Raw genomic sequence first — 15,511 nt, 5'->3', positions numbered from 1 at the left:
CCCCGCCTCGCCCGCCCGCCACCCCGGCAACGCCCCCGCCCCGCCCGCCCGTCACCCCGGCAACGCCTCGCCCCGTCCGTCACCCCGGCAACGCTCCCGCCCCGCCCGTCCGTCACCCCGGCAACGCCTCGCCCCGCCCGTCACCCCGGCAAAGCCCCGCCCCGCCCGTCATCCCGGCAAAGCCCCGCCCCGCCCCGCCCGCCCGTCACCCCGGCAACGCCCCCGCCCCGCCCGTCCGTCACCCCGGCAACGCTCCCGCCCCGCCCGTCCGTCACCCCGGCAACGCCTCGCCCCGCCCGTCACCCCGGCAAAGCCCCGCCCCGCCCGTCATCCCGGCAAAGCCCCGCCCCGCCCAGCCCGTCCGTCACCCCGGCAACGTCTCGCCCGTCACCGCTATCGCCCCGCCCCTCACCCCGGCAACGCGATCGCCCCGCCCGTAACCCCAGCAACGCCCTCGCCCGTCACTCCATCTGTCGGGCGCGGCCTGATGACGTGTCGGGCGCGCTGCCGCTGACGCGGGGATGCTGCGGAGGGCGGTGTGCGCGCTGCTGGAGCCCGGGGCTCGCGGCCTCCTCCTCGGCTGGAGCAGGGCGGCGGCCCCCGGGCCTGGACGGCGACCGGGTCAGGCTGCGGGGCGACCCGGGGACGGGGGGGACGGGGGGGACCCGAGGATGGGGTAGAGAGGGGAATCCGCCCGTGGGAGAAAACCCGAGAGTCGGGGCGAAGGGGGGCAATCCCAGCGATGGGAGAGGGCGGGTAGGACAAAGCCAGAGACCTGGGGGAGGAAGGAAAGAGGATCCGGGTGGAGGGTCCCAGGAACCGACGGGAGGGATCCAGGGAGGCGGGAACCTGAGGGAGGAAACCCGGCTGGGGAGGTGTTGGAGAGAGGAGGGAGGTAGGTTGGCAGTGACAGGTGGGGGTTGGATAACCCGGGGATGGCGGCCGGTGCTGGGGGCTGACAAGCCCACTGACGTTCCCCGTGTCTGTTGCAGGTGCGGGGTGGGAGCCGGCCGGCTGTCGCTATGCTGCGGTGTCGAGGAGGACACCAGGTGAGTGCAGCTCAGCGCTGGGGGAGCAGCTGAGTTTGTGACCTCCCTCAGAGAACCCTGGCTCCTGTGTTAGCTCCGAGGGAAAGGCCTGACACTGACTGGCAGACAGAGCGAGAAGCAAAATATCACAGTGGCGCAGGGCCGTAGTGGAGGAGCAAGCGGGAAAGTAATAGTGATGGGATTTAATGGTTGGAGGAACACACTGGTGATGCTGTGACCAGAGGTGTGACTACAAGGTGATAAGTCACCTCCCAAATGCCAGGGCAAAAGAGCAGATTGAATGGTTGTGAGGGAGTGGGTGAAGAACTAAATTGTGGTTCCTGTTAGTACCAATGACAAGGGTTGAAGGAAGGGAGGAATTAAGTCCCTGCAGCAGATTTTAGGAAGTTGGAAAAGGTATTATAAAACACAGGACCTCAAAGGTTGGGTTTATTCCCAGTTGCACATGTTAACAAGTACAGGAAAAAGAGAATAGGGCAAATGAATGCACAAGCTGGAGTGAGGGCTCTAATTATGAGCCTTTGGGACTGTGGTTGGGGCAGGTAGGACCTCGATGTGAGCAGGACCAGTATCCCCGTGGGTTTGTTGATGTTTTTGTGAAGGGTTTAAACTTGGCAGAGGAATGGGAACGTGACAGGAGAACCAGGATGGAGGGAAACAGAGTGCAGATGCTGGCATCGTGAGCAAAATGCAAAGTGCTGGAGGAACTCAAAGGGTCAGGCAGAATCTTTGGATCGGATGGACTGATGACATTTTGGGTTGGGACTGTGCTTCAGATTGAATGGAAAGAACACTAGAAAGTGGAGAGACTGGGATTAAAGAGGGTTGCGTAGCAACGGGGGCAGAACATTTCCACCTGCTGATATGATGGAAACATTTTCAATGGGAAGTTTTACAAGGTTATAGTTACAGGAGAATTGTAGAATAAGGACGGCTGAGTGGACTAATTCAGTGTTGTTTACAAAGTTTGTACATGCATGACTGTTTTCTGTGTAATTAAATGAAGTCTCTCAGTGCTCTTCTATGTAACATCTTTCTCTGATAGAATTTCCCAGCCAGTTGGATGATCTGTCCCCAACTATGTTGAAGAAAAACTACCAAGATGTGGCGGTTGTGAGCAAGTACGTGGCTTGTTCCAACACCTTTCTGTCTTGCAGAATCTGAAACAAAGTGAGAGCTGTTAGGGGCCAGCATGTACTTGTAAATGGAGGGTTGCTGCCAACTGTCATCAAGTGGCTGAGAACGAAGCAACTTCTGCTGAAGCATAGCTCTTAAACCCAGTAGACACAAGAGACTGCAGATGTTGTTTAACGAAAAAAACAAAACAAAATGTTGAAGTAATTCAACAGGTCAGGCAGCATCTCTGGAGAATATGGATTGGTGAGGTTTCAGGTCGGGATTCTTTTTTCAGACATTTTGGTGGGGGATGGGGGGAGAAAGCTGAGGAGAGAAGGGGCAGGACAAAGCCTGGTGAATGCTGGGGGAGTTGATGATTGGACAAAGGACAGAGATGAAAAGATGTGAGATAAGGATAGAAGGTGCGAATTGTGAAGCCAGTGGAAGGAATTATAGATTGATGGGAAGGGGGAAGGCACAGCGGAAAGGAGGGGAAGAAGAAAATGAAAATAAAGATTTCAAAAAAGGGTTCTCCTAAAATTGGAGAATTCATTGTTCATACTGTTAGGTTATAAGCTATCAATAGCTTGGAATATAAAATGCTGTTCCTCTAGATTGCGAGTGTGGTCACTGGTAATGGAAGACCCAGAACAGAACGGTCAGTGCAGGTATGAAAATGTAGTTAAAATGGTTCGCAACCGGGAGATCCAGCAGGCCTGACTAATAATTGCTGAGTCTATGCTTGATCTTGCCGATGTAATGGAGGTCACATTATAATGTAATGGAGGGTGGGAGGAAGTGTAGTACTAAAGAAAGAGGACATCTTGAATGTCCTAGAATTAAAAAAAAAAAAAACTATTAACTGATGTCTACTGCAATCCCACTGATTCCCACAATTATCTGAACTACACTGCCTCCTTTTGCATAGACTCTCCCCTGAACTTACCTGCAAAAGTGTGCTGCATAAGACCCTGATGTGTTTGTTTGCATCCAAGTCGAGATGCCTTTTGGGAATCTCCTTCAGTGTTTCCCAGCCATCAGCTCAGTTTAACGTCCCTTTTGACACCCACAGTGTTACATTACAGTTCAATCAGTCAAGTCTTTACAAAAGTGCTGCCTTGTTGAAATTAGGCTGAGTGTTAAAAAGTAAACACTTTAATGTATTTTTGTTGGCTGTTGTTTTAATTTAAAGTTGTCACTACTTATTTGAACCTGGGCCTGTTTAATTTAGACAGTTTGAATACATTGATCAGGTTCTGAACAAAACAAACTTTCAAACCATTGAAGAATATTGTGCTGAAGAAGAGGAAATCCTTACCTGGTATTTTGAATATCAAATTGCCAAATACTGGGTATAGAATTCTACTGAATGCGAGCCCATTTGTTTTAACCCCCTGCATTACAGAATGGATGAATTGCTGTGGTTGCTCTGTCTGAGTGAGTTGGTGCATTTGAGGAAAGCTCTTCAAACAGGGGGAGTGAGTCTGGGAGTGAGGATACACAGAATGTGATTACTGAGTGGGGCTTTGGAGAATGCGGATGAACATTGAGGGAGATGGAGAAAACATTTGTTCATGAGCAGGAATGTTGCACGTCAAGCCACTTGCTCATCTGGCCTGTTATATATCATTACTGAGCCGGGAAGCAGATGCTGACTTAGAATTGGGATGATGTGCAGGAGGGCAAAGAAGGAAGCGGGGCAGGAATATAAAGGCTTTGGCCCTAACTCTTGTATGTAAGGACTATGATGTGTTTTTCTACAGGACTGATGACGTGGTTCAAAGATTGTTGTCACTGGAAATGGCAAGTCATGTAAGTCCTTCCCATTTTTGGATTGTGTTTAAGAAAAGCACTGTGGCTGGCATTCCAAAAGCGAAGACACGAGACTGCAGATGCTTAAATCTTAGGCAAAAGTTTAGTTTTAGTTTAGTTTATTGGCACGTGTACCGAGGTACCAGTGAAAAGCTTTTGCTGAGAGCTAACCAGTCACGAAGCACTGAAGCAATCAGTGGGTCAGGGAGCATTTAGATGACATCTCTAGTCAGGTGATTCAGGGCTGAATATAGAGAAGGAGACTGAATGTGTAACTGTTAAATAATGGTGAAGGAATATGGGGAGAGTGGAAAGGAAGATGATAACATCACAAGCCCCAGATCACTACAGTTGACTGACTTGGCTAAAGGCTACAGATGACTGGAAAACCTTCAAAGATGGATGGAAATAGAACGTTGGAGAGGACTGACTAGACTGTGATGATGGTTGGCATGTTATTAGTTTCAGAAAGGAGAGAAAGTTTAAGATTTTGCACTGAATATTGTGTATTTCCACTGTCCTTGTGTGATCATGGAACATTTTGGGCAAGTTGTGAAAAGATGCTGCCTAACAAAACTAATTAATATCTTGCAATAGCATCTTGAACTTAGTAACGGCCTGACTATTGATGAGAGTTTAATCACATATGTCCAGTGTATACAGTCACGGGGCCGACAGTTCTCAGGAGTACTCCTTCCAGAGATTCTCACTGTGGATAGGGTGAAAGGGCAGGGTTAGCCTTTATTTCCTCCTCGTGCTGTTGACTCTGCTTTGACCCTTCTACTGGTACAGATTTGATTGTGTGACTGACTCACTTTTAGAGAGAGAAGCTGCAGCTGAAAACCAGCCTTCTGGTGGAGAAGGTGCGGAGGAGTCCCATTGACGTTGGTTCCACGGAAGTCCAAAGTGAGTTTGCTTTTTATTTTGCCTTCCACTAGCGTTTCAACCACTAACAATAGCTCAGGACACAGGTGAAGCAGGACTATTGCTGTTCCTTGACCTCAGCTCCATTTCCCTACCCAATCACTATTTCCCAGACATGACTGTGCCAAATAAACTCTGTGTCTCCATACCCAAAGCCCTCTGGGGATAGAGAATTATAAAATAAAACCCTCTGTGTAAAAGCATCTAAAAGCGCGACTCCTTATCCTAATCTGTCTCCCATTTTAATTTCTGCATTCAGGATACAGCCTATCAGATTCCACCCTGTCAAATGTTTTAAAAACCTTATTAGTTTCAATTAAATTGCATTTAATTTTATTGAACTCCACACAATTTTACATTTAAAAACAGAAAATGGTGGAAACACTCAACAGGTCAGGCAGCATCTGTGGAGAGAAAAACGTTCAACATCTCGGGTCAGAGACCCTTCATCAAAGATTGGGAAAAATAAATTTGAAGAATTTAAAATTGCAGGGGAGGCTGAGAGGGATGGAGGGATGATATGTTTAAATCCACTACAGGCAAATGAGGAGTTAGGTGATAATGTGTCATTGTCTCCACTATGTGTTACCACGGCAGAGATACAGGACATGCCCAGCATATCAGGCTGTGCTAATGGAGAGAGAATCACTGGGTTAATGTTGCAGGTGGACAAGTTTCCACAGTAATGGCCAGTTGTGATGTCCATGGAGGAAGCAAGTTGTTCTGGTTCAGCCTTTCCAGAGGGCCGTAAATATTTGGAATTTACTGCATACGATACCAATCAGTTGCTAAGTACGCTCCACAGGTCAATAGAGTTATTGTTTATTAATGGGAAGGATGCCGAGGAAAGGCCGAGTCGTGTTGCTGGCGGAGAAGAGGGGCAGAGGGCCTTGGTCTACTATTGTTCCGTGTCAGTGAAGCATGCTCAGAGTATAGGCAATAAAAATGAACACCCATTGAATTATTGTTTTGGTGTATGCCGGGGCATAAAAAACACATCGCAAAATCATTTTAAATTTAAGAGGATTGGTTGAGTCAGTGCTGCGTTGGCTGAATAAGTGGGTTTCAGTGTCTGAGCAGAAGTAGCAGATTTCAAAAGACAGCTGCTAAATTGGTTGATTGAGTCTATTCCAATGTTGAAGCAGCAGCAGCAGCGGGACATTTCAAAGGGCAGCCGGTGGATGGGTTTAGTGATAAAAAATAGCTAATTGCGCAGTCAATAAAAATAAGGCAAGTTGTAGCAGAGCACCTTATTAGGAGAGACCTGAGTGGTGAGTGAGGATGTGCTGTGTGGAGGGGAAGGGTAATGTCAAGCAGAGCCATAGCAGTAGGAGTCTCATTAGTTCGGAGGCAGACAGGGGATTATGTGACAACAATTGAGACTCCAGGGTAGAGTTCTTGATGCCAGGGTTCAGGATGTCTCGGAGTGGCTGCATGACATCCTCAAGGAGGACGGGGAGCAACCAGAAGACATTGTTCACGTTGGCACAAATGACGTAGGAAAATAGAAAATAGACAATGGGTGCAGGAGTAGGCCATTCGACCCTACGAGCCAGCACAGCCATTCAATGTGATCATGGCTGATCATCCACAATCAGTACCCTGTTCCTGGCTTTTCCCTGACTCTGCTATCTTTAAGAGCCCTATCTAGCTCTCTCTTGAAAGTATCCAGAGAACCAGCCTCCACCGCCCTCTGAGGGAGAGAATTCCACAGATAACTCTCTGTGTGAAAAAGTGTTTCCTCATCTCCGTTCTAAATAGCTTACCCCTTATTCTTAAACTGTGACCCCTGGTTCTGGACTCCCCCAACATCGGGAACATGTTTCCTGCCACTAGCCTGTCCAAACCATTAATAATCTTATATGTTTCAATAAGATTCCCTCTCACCTTTTAAATTCCAGAGTATACAAGCCCAGCCGCTCCATTCTCTCAGCATATGACGCCATCCTGGGAATTAACCTTGTGAACCTATGCTACACTCCCTCAATAGCAAGAATGTCCTTCCTCAAATTTTGGAGACCAAAACTGCACACAATACTCCAGGTGTGGTCTCACTAGGGCTCTGTACAACTGCAGAAGGGCAGATAAATGCGTGGCTGAGGGGTTGGTGCATGGATTCAGATTTCTGGACCATTAGGATCTCTTCTGGTGTAGAGGTGACCTGTACAAGAGGGATGAAAGGGACCCAATATCCTGGAAGGCAGATTTGCTAGCACTACTCAGGAGAGTTTAAACCACATTGGCAGGGGGAGTGTTGGATTAAATTGCATTTATTTTACTGAGAGGCCTGACAAGCAAGGCGGATGAACTCAGGATGTGGGTAGGTATGTGTGACAGGGACAGTGTAGCCATTACGGAAACCTGGCTGAGAGAGGGACAGGGCTGGCAGTTTAATATCCCAAAGTGCAGGTGCTACAAGGAGAGATAGAGGTGTGGGTAAAGAGGAGTTGCTTTATTGATCAAGGAGAATGTCACAGCAATGGTTCAAGGTGACATTACTGATGGTTCGTCCTGTGAGGCTATATGGGTGGAGCTGAAAAATAAAACGGGGATGATCTGTTTGTTGGGAGTGTACTATAGGCCCTCAAATAGTCAACGGGAATTAGAACATCAAATATTCCAGATGATTGCAGGCTAAGACTAATAAGGTTGTCATAGTAGGGGAATTAACTTTCCCAATAAAGACAGGGACTGTATTAAGATAGACAAATCTCCTGGGCCTGATCAGATATATCCAAGGATACTGTGGAAAGCCAGGGAAGAAATTGTATGCGCCGTGGCTGTTGTATATGAATCATCATTAGACATGGGTGAGGTGCTGGAAGACTGGATATGAATTTGGATAGACGGGCTAATTAGAGATAGCCAGTGTGGTTTTGTACGTGGGAGATTGTGTCCTACGAATCTGATTGAGTTTTTTTGAAGAAGTAACCAATAAAGCTGGTGAGGGCCAAGCCATCTATATGGACTTCAGCAAGGCATTTGATTAGGTTTTGTGTGGTAGGTTGCTCGAGAAGGTTAGATCGCATGGGTTCTTGGGTCAGCTAGCCAATATATAAAGAATTGGCTTCATGGAAGGAAGTCGTGGGTGATGGTGACAGGTATTTTTTTGAACCGGTGGTCTGTGTCTAGTGTGCCTCTAGTTCGTTGCTGGGCCCATTGCTGCTTATGGTTTATATCAACAATGTTGATTAGAATGTAGAAGGCCTGATTAGTGGCCAGCACGGGCAAGTTGGGCCAAAGGGACTGTTGCTGGGCCTTATGGCGCTATGATTCAGACCAATTGCAACAGAGGGGTTTAATATAATCTTCCGGCCCATAATGTCTGTGCCGAAAACGATAGCAACTGCTTATTCATGTACCCATCTAAAAGCCTCTTAAATGGCTCTACTGTATCTGCCTCTGGCATTGTTATGGTACGCCATGTCTGACTCAGGATTGAATTATTTCTTGATGTGGTAACAGCCAGAGTCGGTGAGAGCAATGATGCACCTTGCACTGATTTTAGCAAAGCTTTTGATAAGGTCCCACATGACAGGTTAGTCAAAAAGGAACCCAAAGGACAGAGATAGATGGTGGTGTTTGGAGTTCACCAAACCCCCGAGTGGTTCTGTGTGGGATGTGCTGCAAGTGTCCAGCAGGGCCTGCAGCATCTGCAGAGAGAAAATCAGATTTGATGTCTCTGGTTGATTATCTTGGTGCTAGAGTTTCCTCCCATGTCCCTGCTTTAGCCCCTTTCTGTATTCTGTAACAGACTCTGAAAAAGCTAAACCTAGGGGACAAGCTAAACTGTAGGCAATCTGAAACATAAATGTGATGATGCAGCTGCCGAGTGTTTCTACTGTTATCTTTTAACTTCAGACTATAGCAGCACTTGATTATTTGGCCGCTTGCCCACAGGGACAGTGTAGGGTGGGTCATGTGTTAAATTACCCACCTTTCTCTCTTCCTTCCCACAGTTGCCATCCTAACAGCAAAAATTCGGAATTACCAAGAGCACCTGCAGCTCCACAGAAAGGTGTGTACATCGGAGTTCCACTGCATCTTTGTGCAGACACATCCGTACTTTCTGTATTAACAAATGTCACAAATCGTTCCTCCTGCCTGTTGTTAAATAGTTGTTACTTTGACAATTTTGGCTGCATACTATTGCAGACATCCTCCTTTTCCTTCCCGCCAACTCTGCAATTTAAAAATAGCCTGCCTTCCCTCTTTTCCCATTCTAATTTTCCTTCCCACTCTGCTCCCTCTGACTGTGTATGAAGGAACAGCAGATGCTGGTTTAAACTGAAGATAGACACAAAATACTGGAGTAACTCAGCGGGACAGGCAGTAAGAAGAAGTCTCGACCCGAAACATCACCCATTCCTTCTCCAGAGATGCTGCCTGTCCCACTGAGTTTACTCCAGCATTTTGTGTTCATCTACTCCCTTTGTTCTCAGCCTCCTATGTTGCTCAATGTCAACTCTTTTTCTCTCCCTTAATGAATATGACCATGACAATGAATGCCACTGAGTTTTGCCTCACTTACTCTCCACGTGTTCATCTCCCAATAATGTAGGAGAGGAACAGGCCACATAGATCAACCAATAACCCCATTAATGCATCCATCTCTGCGTATTCCCGTTGCCCTGTGCTCTCTAAACATGGTCATTGTGTGGCTTTTGTCCTACTGTCTTACGCGGAGCTGAAGGGAGCACTCTCCCATTTATGCCCATTGAACAGAAGACAGAGGCTGAACGGTTCCCCTCCTTTCCAATCTTGTTAACTGACCTAATGTTGGAGGCAATGTTTGGGCCTCTGATAGTTACACAACCCAGTATCCAGTGTTCATTCTCATTTCCACTTGGCCAGGATAAGACCAACAAACGTTACATGTTGCTGGCAATCGACAGACGGAAGAAGCTGCTCAAGTACCTCCGGCGGACACGCTACGAGGTCTTCGAGAATGTCTGCACACAGCTGGGTGTTCAATATACCTTTCCCCCTGAGTATTACAGGAAGGCAACACAGCGATGGGTTGCCAAGAAGGCTTTGTGCTTAAAGGTATGGATATCTGCCAGTTGTTTCATCAGGGGTGGTTATTTGGGAGCTGCAGTCAACCCTTCTTCAGGACGTGCAAGGCTTAAACTGTCAATGGAACCTCTCTGATCACCATTTAGTGCAACATTTGTGGATATTGTGTTTGCAGAGGTCATGTGCCAATGTCATCCATCCATTAAAGAATAACTTGAGTACTGAACCAACACAAGCCTCATCTGCCATATCCATCTAATGTGTCTGCTTCCACCACCATCTCTGGCAATATGTTCCAGGCACTCACCACCCTCTGTACAAATGCTTGCCTCACACATCTCCTATAAAACATCTCTCATCTTAAAGCTATGCCTTCTATTCCTTGACATTGCCATTCTGGGGAAAAAAGTAATGTCTGTCTACCCTATCCATGCCTCTCATGATTTTATCTACTTCTTTCAGGTCTCCCCTTAATCTCTGACCTTCCAAAAAAAACAAATCCAAGTCTGTCCAACATCAAGGCAGCGTTCTGTTAAACTCTTCTGCACCATCTTATGCCTCCACATTCTTTCCTGTAATGAGACAAGCAGAACTGTACGCAGTACTCCAAATGCGGCCTAACCAAAGTCCTATAGAGCTCCATCATAACTTCCTGATGCTTATACTTAATGCATGACAAAATGAAGGCAAGCATGCCATACACAAACTGATTCCATCACTGAGATTCTGGAGGGTACACTAATGTCACTGGGAACACTGGTGACATAACCAAACCAATATCCATACTGTTATAGTTTGACTGGAGCTTCCACCCTTTACTGACAAACCTTGATATCGCATGCAGCTGCGATCAACTTCAGCTGTGATAACTTTGCATTCGAACAACCTGACATCCATTGGACATTGTCCAAAGTCGGCCACGAAGAACAGTCGTGGGGCAAGGGCTGAAGGCTGTGATGCGGGCTGAACTCCAGCCCAGTAGGCGCACATTACTGAGAACGAAGATGGTTATTGTGCATGAACCTTAAGTTGAGTTATTAGACGATACATGCCAATTATTGCCGAGATTTCTCTCGATGTTCCCCACACTTATTTTAGATGAAAAGATGTGACAAAATATGAGGGACGCTGACAGATATATCTTTGGGTAATTTGATTGGCAACAAAGAATCGGATGAAAGGGTGGACAATGGAAGCCAGTGTGGACTCCAAGTAGCAGGGAAATCCAAACACCCGCACTCAGTCGCATTCCCATCTTATCCTACTCTCACTCTGACATTTTGCTCTAATTCAGGTTTTCCAGGAAGTTAGGAAAATCCGTGCTGCCGAACGACAGAGGCGCAAGGCAGCGGCTGCAGAGAGAGAACAGTCTGTCAGCAAGGAAGGGACGCCTGTGTGACCTCCGGTGCCTGCAACATCTGCATTGCGATGGAAGGTGTTAAAACTTCAATGTCCAATTAATAAATATTTATCTTTTCAAATATACTAGTACACTTTTTGAAAACTTTGAGCAATGTGAATCTCATTGGTTATCATCAGGAGTGTGATGAGGCATACTGATACTAGGACATGGGAGATACTTCTAAAGACATGATCCTGGCTTGCTAACTTGAGTTGTATCACTGGCATTTGTTGGTTCCCTCTACCCCCCCCCCCCCAAATCTACTACTTCTTCTTGCATATGGCCTGCACAGCCTAAAGTTGTTGGGCGACTTGTTCTATTTGATTTTATTTGATTATGCACGCCGGGTTGATTGCATTCGTCAAAACAGGGTGGACCACATGATGGTTGCAATCTTCCACCCCCAAATCTACTTAGCCTCAATCTGTCAATGTCTGGCTTGTAAGTCTTACTGAATGTCTGGCTTGTAAGACATGGGAGCAGAATTAGACCATTCGACCCATCAAGTCTACTCTGCTATTCAATCATGGCTGATTTATTTCATCCTGTGCAGTGGCACAGCAGTAGAATTGCAGCACAAGAGACCAGGGTTTAACCATGCTCTACAGAGTTCATACCCTGTGACCACGTGGGTTTCCCCTGGTTGCTATGGTTCCCTCCCACATTCCAAAGACTTGTATGTTAATTGGCTTATGTAAAATTGTCCCCATGTTTGTCGATTAGAACTAGTGTGATCATTGGATGGCACAAACTCGGTGGGCCAAAGGTCCTGTTTCCATGCTGTATCTCTAAACTAAACTAACTGCAAGTCCTCTCAACCTCATTCTTCTGCCTTCTCCCCATTACCTTTGATGTCCGTACTAATCAAGAACCTATCAAATACCACTTTAAAAATACCAGATGTCTAGAATATTAACTAATAATATACTATCTACGAAATTCCAATTAACAAGGGACAATAGACAAGGATGTTCATTATCACCGCTGTTATTCGCTCTGGTAATTGAACCTTTAGCTGAAAAAATTAGAACACACCCGGATATTTATGGTTATAATACAAAATATTCAAATAACAAAATATCCTTATATGCAGACGATGTATTACTGTATATCACAAAACCCCAAATCAGTATACCAAACATATTAAATCTAATTGAGGACTTTGGATCTTTCTCAGGATACAGAATAAACTGGAACAAAAGTGAAATTATGTCGATAAAACCGAAAGACTCAACACATCTCTTGAAATTCCCCTTTAAAATAGCCACAGAAAAATTTAAATATTTAGGAATTGAAATCACTAGAAACTATCACGCTATGTTTAACGCCAATTAAATAATCTAATCAAATTCTGGAAAACGCTCCCGATGTCTAATAGGTCGAATAAATGCTATAAAAATGATCTTTTTACCATAAATCCTATATTTATTTCAATCAATTCCAATATATCTTCCAAAAAACTAGACTCAGACATTACAAATTTTATATGGGATTATAAATCCCACAGAATACAAAGAACACACCTTAGTAAACCAAAAGAGATGGGTGGTCTAGTGCTCCCTAACTTTATGTACTATAATTGGGCAGTAAATATTAAAAATATGATTCACCTGCTGGACAACTCTGCCCAGCAGGTGGACTGGATTGTAATGGAGAGAGAGGACTGCTCTCCGTGTAATACAGGAGCGACTCTCCTCTCACCAATGAATCTGAATAACAAAAATTATAATAAAAATCCAATGATACATAGCATAGCATAGAACTTGGAAACAAATAAAACAGAATCTAAAATTACGAAATCTATCTCTTTTAATGCCAATAGTCAATAACCCGTCGTTTAAACCTTCAATTATAGATAAATCATTTACACAATGGGAAAGAATGGGAATCAAAACGCTCGGAGACTTGTATGAATTAGGAAAATTATTATCATTTCAACAATTACAACTGAAATATAATTTGAAAAATAATCAATATTTTAAATATCTTCAAATCCGTGACTATCTGAAAAAATACACAAAAGACTATCATAACATGTCCCCAGACATTGGATGAAGCCATGAAGACAAAGGCTGAATCAGCAAATCTAATATCATACTTATACAACATTATTTTAAATATAGAAATACCTATAACCGATGGTATTAGAAGAGACTGGGAACAAGAACTAGCTATAAAAATTTCAAAAAAGAGCTGGGATAAACATTTACTATATGTGCATAAATGCTCGATCAACGTATGACATACTCTAATTCAATATAAAACATTACATAGACTATATTATTCAAAAACTAAAATAAATAAACTTTTCCCCAATGTCTCACCCATTTGTGATAAATGTCAGTCACAAGAAGCTACCATAGCGCACACTTGTTTTTTGTATAAAAATCCAAAAATTCTGGAATGAAATATTTGAAATCTTCACAAAATTATTTAAAATAAAACTTGTACCAAAAGCAGAATGGATCATTTTTGGAATATCGGAAGGTAACCCCGAATTAAACGTGTTTTAAAAGAACTTACTTAATTACGGGCTAATAATGGGAAAAAAGCTTATACTAAAATTTTGGAAAAAATGCTCCAATACCAACAATAAAAATGTGGATTTCAAACATGTTCGAAACACTACACTTGGAAGAGATGAGACTCCTCCTAGCAGGCAAAGCAGACCACTTCCAAAAGACGTGGTCTGCATTTATGGAACTATTACAAGCATAAGGTGCAATAGTAATTTAAAATATAAATGGTACCAGGATTTGGTAACGGGGGGTATAAAATAAATTAAAAAATTAAAAAATACGGTTGGTATATCCTTTTTTGTGGAGTTTTGTGTTACAATAGAGCGATTGTTTTTCCTTTTTTTTCCTTTTCTTTCTAGGGTCTTATTTCCTTTCTTTACTTCCTTCTCTAACTTTTTCCCTAAGGGGCTTTCTCTCCCCAACACTTTCCTGCACCTTCACGATTCTTGCTCACTTTCCTTACTTCTTTTATTTCTATCTTTTTTAAAGCTCGAAAAATGAAGTAGTACAACAAATGTAATAAGATATATCTGATGTGTATTATTGTAATTTACTGTACTTCTAATAAAAAAAAATTTTAAATAAAAAAAAAACAAAAAAAAAACACCCTATGTCTTGGCCTCCAGAGCCATCTGTGGTAGTCAGTCCACCTCCCTCTGGCTAAAGAAATGCCTCCTCGTCTCCATTCTGAAGGTGCGTCAATTTATTCTGAGGCTACGCCCTCTGGTTCTAGACGCTTCCATTAATAAAAAAATATCCTTCCTATGTCCACTCTATCCAGGCCTTTCATTATCTGGTAGGTTTCTCCCCGCCCCTATAAACTCCAATGAGTACAGACCCAGAGCCTTCAAATACATTAACCAAACATCTCTGGGATCATTCTCATAAACCTCTGGATTCTCTCCAAACTCAGCACATCCTTGAAAAAGGGCCCAAAACTCCTCATAATATTCCAAATATAACCTGACTGGCTCCTTATAAAGCCTCAGTATTACATCTAAGCTTTCATATTCCTGTCCTTTTGAAATTAATGCAGGCATTGCATTTACCTTCCTCATCGCTGACTCAACCTGCAAATTAATCGTTTGGGAACTTGCACCAGCACTCCAAAGTCCCCTTGCACTTCAGATTTGTGAATCCTCTGACTATTTAGAAGGCACTCTATGCCTTTATTCCTTCTACCAAAGTGCAGGACTACGTTTTGCGATGTTGTGTTCCGTTTGCCACTACTTAACCTACCCCCAACCTGTCCAAGTCCCGCAGACTCCCTGCTTCCTGAATGTTACCTGCCCTTCCACCTATCATCCACAAACTTCAAGGTTAGTTTATTGTCACATGTACCAAAGGTACAGTGAAATTCAAATTACCATAGAGCCATACTAAAAAAAACAAGATACACAACTACATAAAAGTTAAAATAATCATCCACCACAGTGGATTCCCCACGTTCCTCACTGTGATGGAAGGCAATAAAGTCTAATCTTCCACTTTATTTTCCTGCGGTCGGGGCTGTCCAATCATCTGCAGTAGGGGCGATGGAAGCTCCCGCAGCTGGAGATCGAAGTCGGTCTCTAACCTGAGACCGTGAGCTCTGCAATGTTAAAGTTCGCAGGCTCCCGCAGTTGGAGCCCTAAAGTCAATCCTCGACAGGGATCGCGGGCTCCGTGATAAGT

General features: G+C 44.5%; 1 protein-coding gene across 1 annotated transcript; it reads left to right on the top strand.

Moving 5' to 3' along the window:
- Nucleotides 1–471: 471 nt before the first annotated feature.
- On the top strand, nt 472–11,399 carry mrps15 (mitochondrial ribosomal protein S15). Its single transcript, XM_033045418.1, has 8 exons — nt 472–621; nt 993–1,049; nt 2,095–2,170; nt 3,929–3,977; nt 4,799–4,883; nt 8,861–8,919; nt 9,756–9,947; nt 11,212–11,399. Exons 1-8 carry the CDS (start codon nt 522–524, stop codon nt 11,314–11,316), a joined length of 723 nt encoding a protein of 240 aa, XP_032901309.1. The 5' UTR covers nt 472–521; the 3' UTR covers nt 11,317–11,399.
- The last annotated feature ends 4,112 nt before the right edge of the window (nt 11,400–15,511 follow it).

This window comes from Amblyraja radiata, chromosome 27 (genome assembly GCF_010909765.2).
Source record: "Amblyraja radiata isolate CabotCenter1 chromosome 27, sAmbRad1.1.pri, whole genome shotgun sequence".
NCBI lineage: Eukaryota > Metazoa > Chordata > Chondrichthyes > Rajiformes > Rajidae > Amblyraja > Amblyraja radiata.
This window is presented reverse-complemented; position numbering and strand designations above follow the sequence as displayed.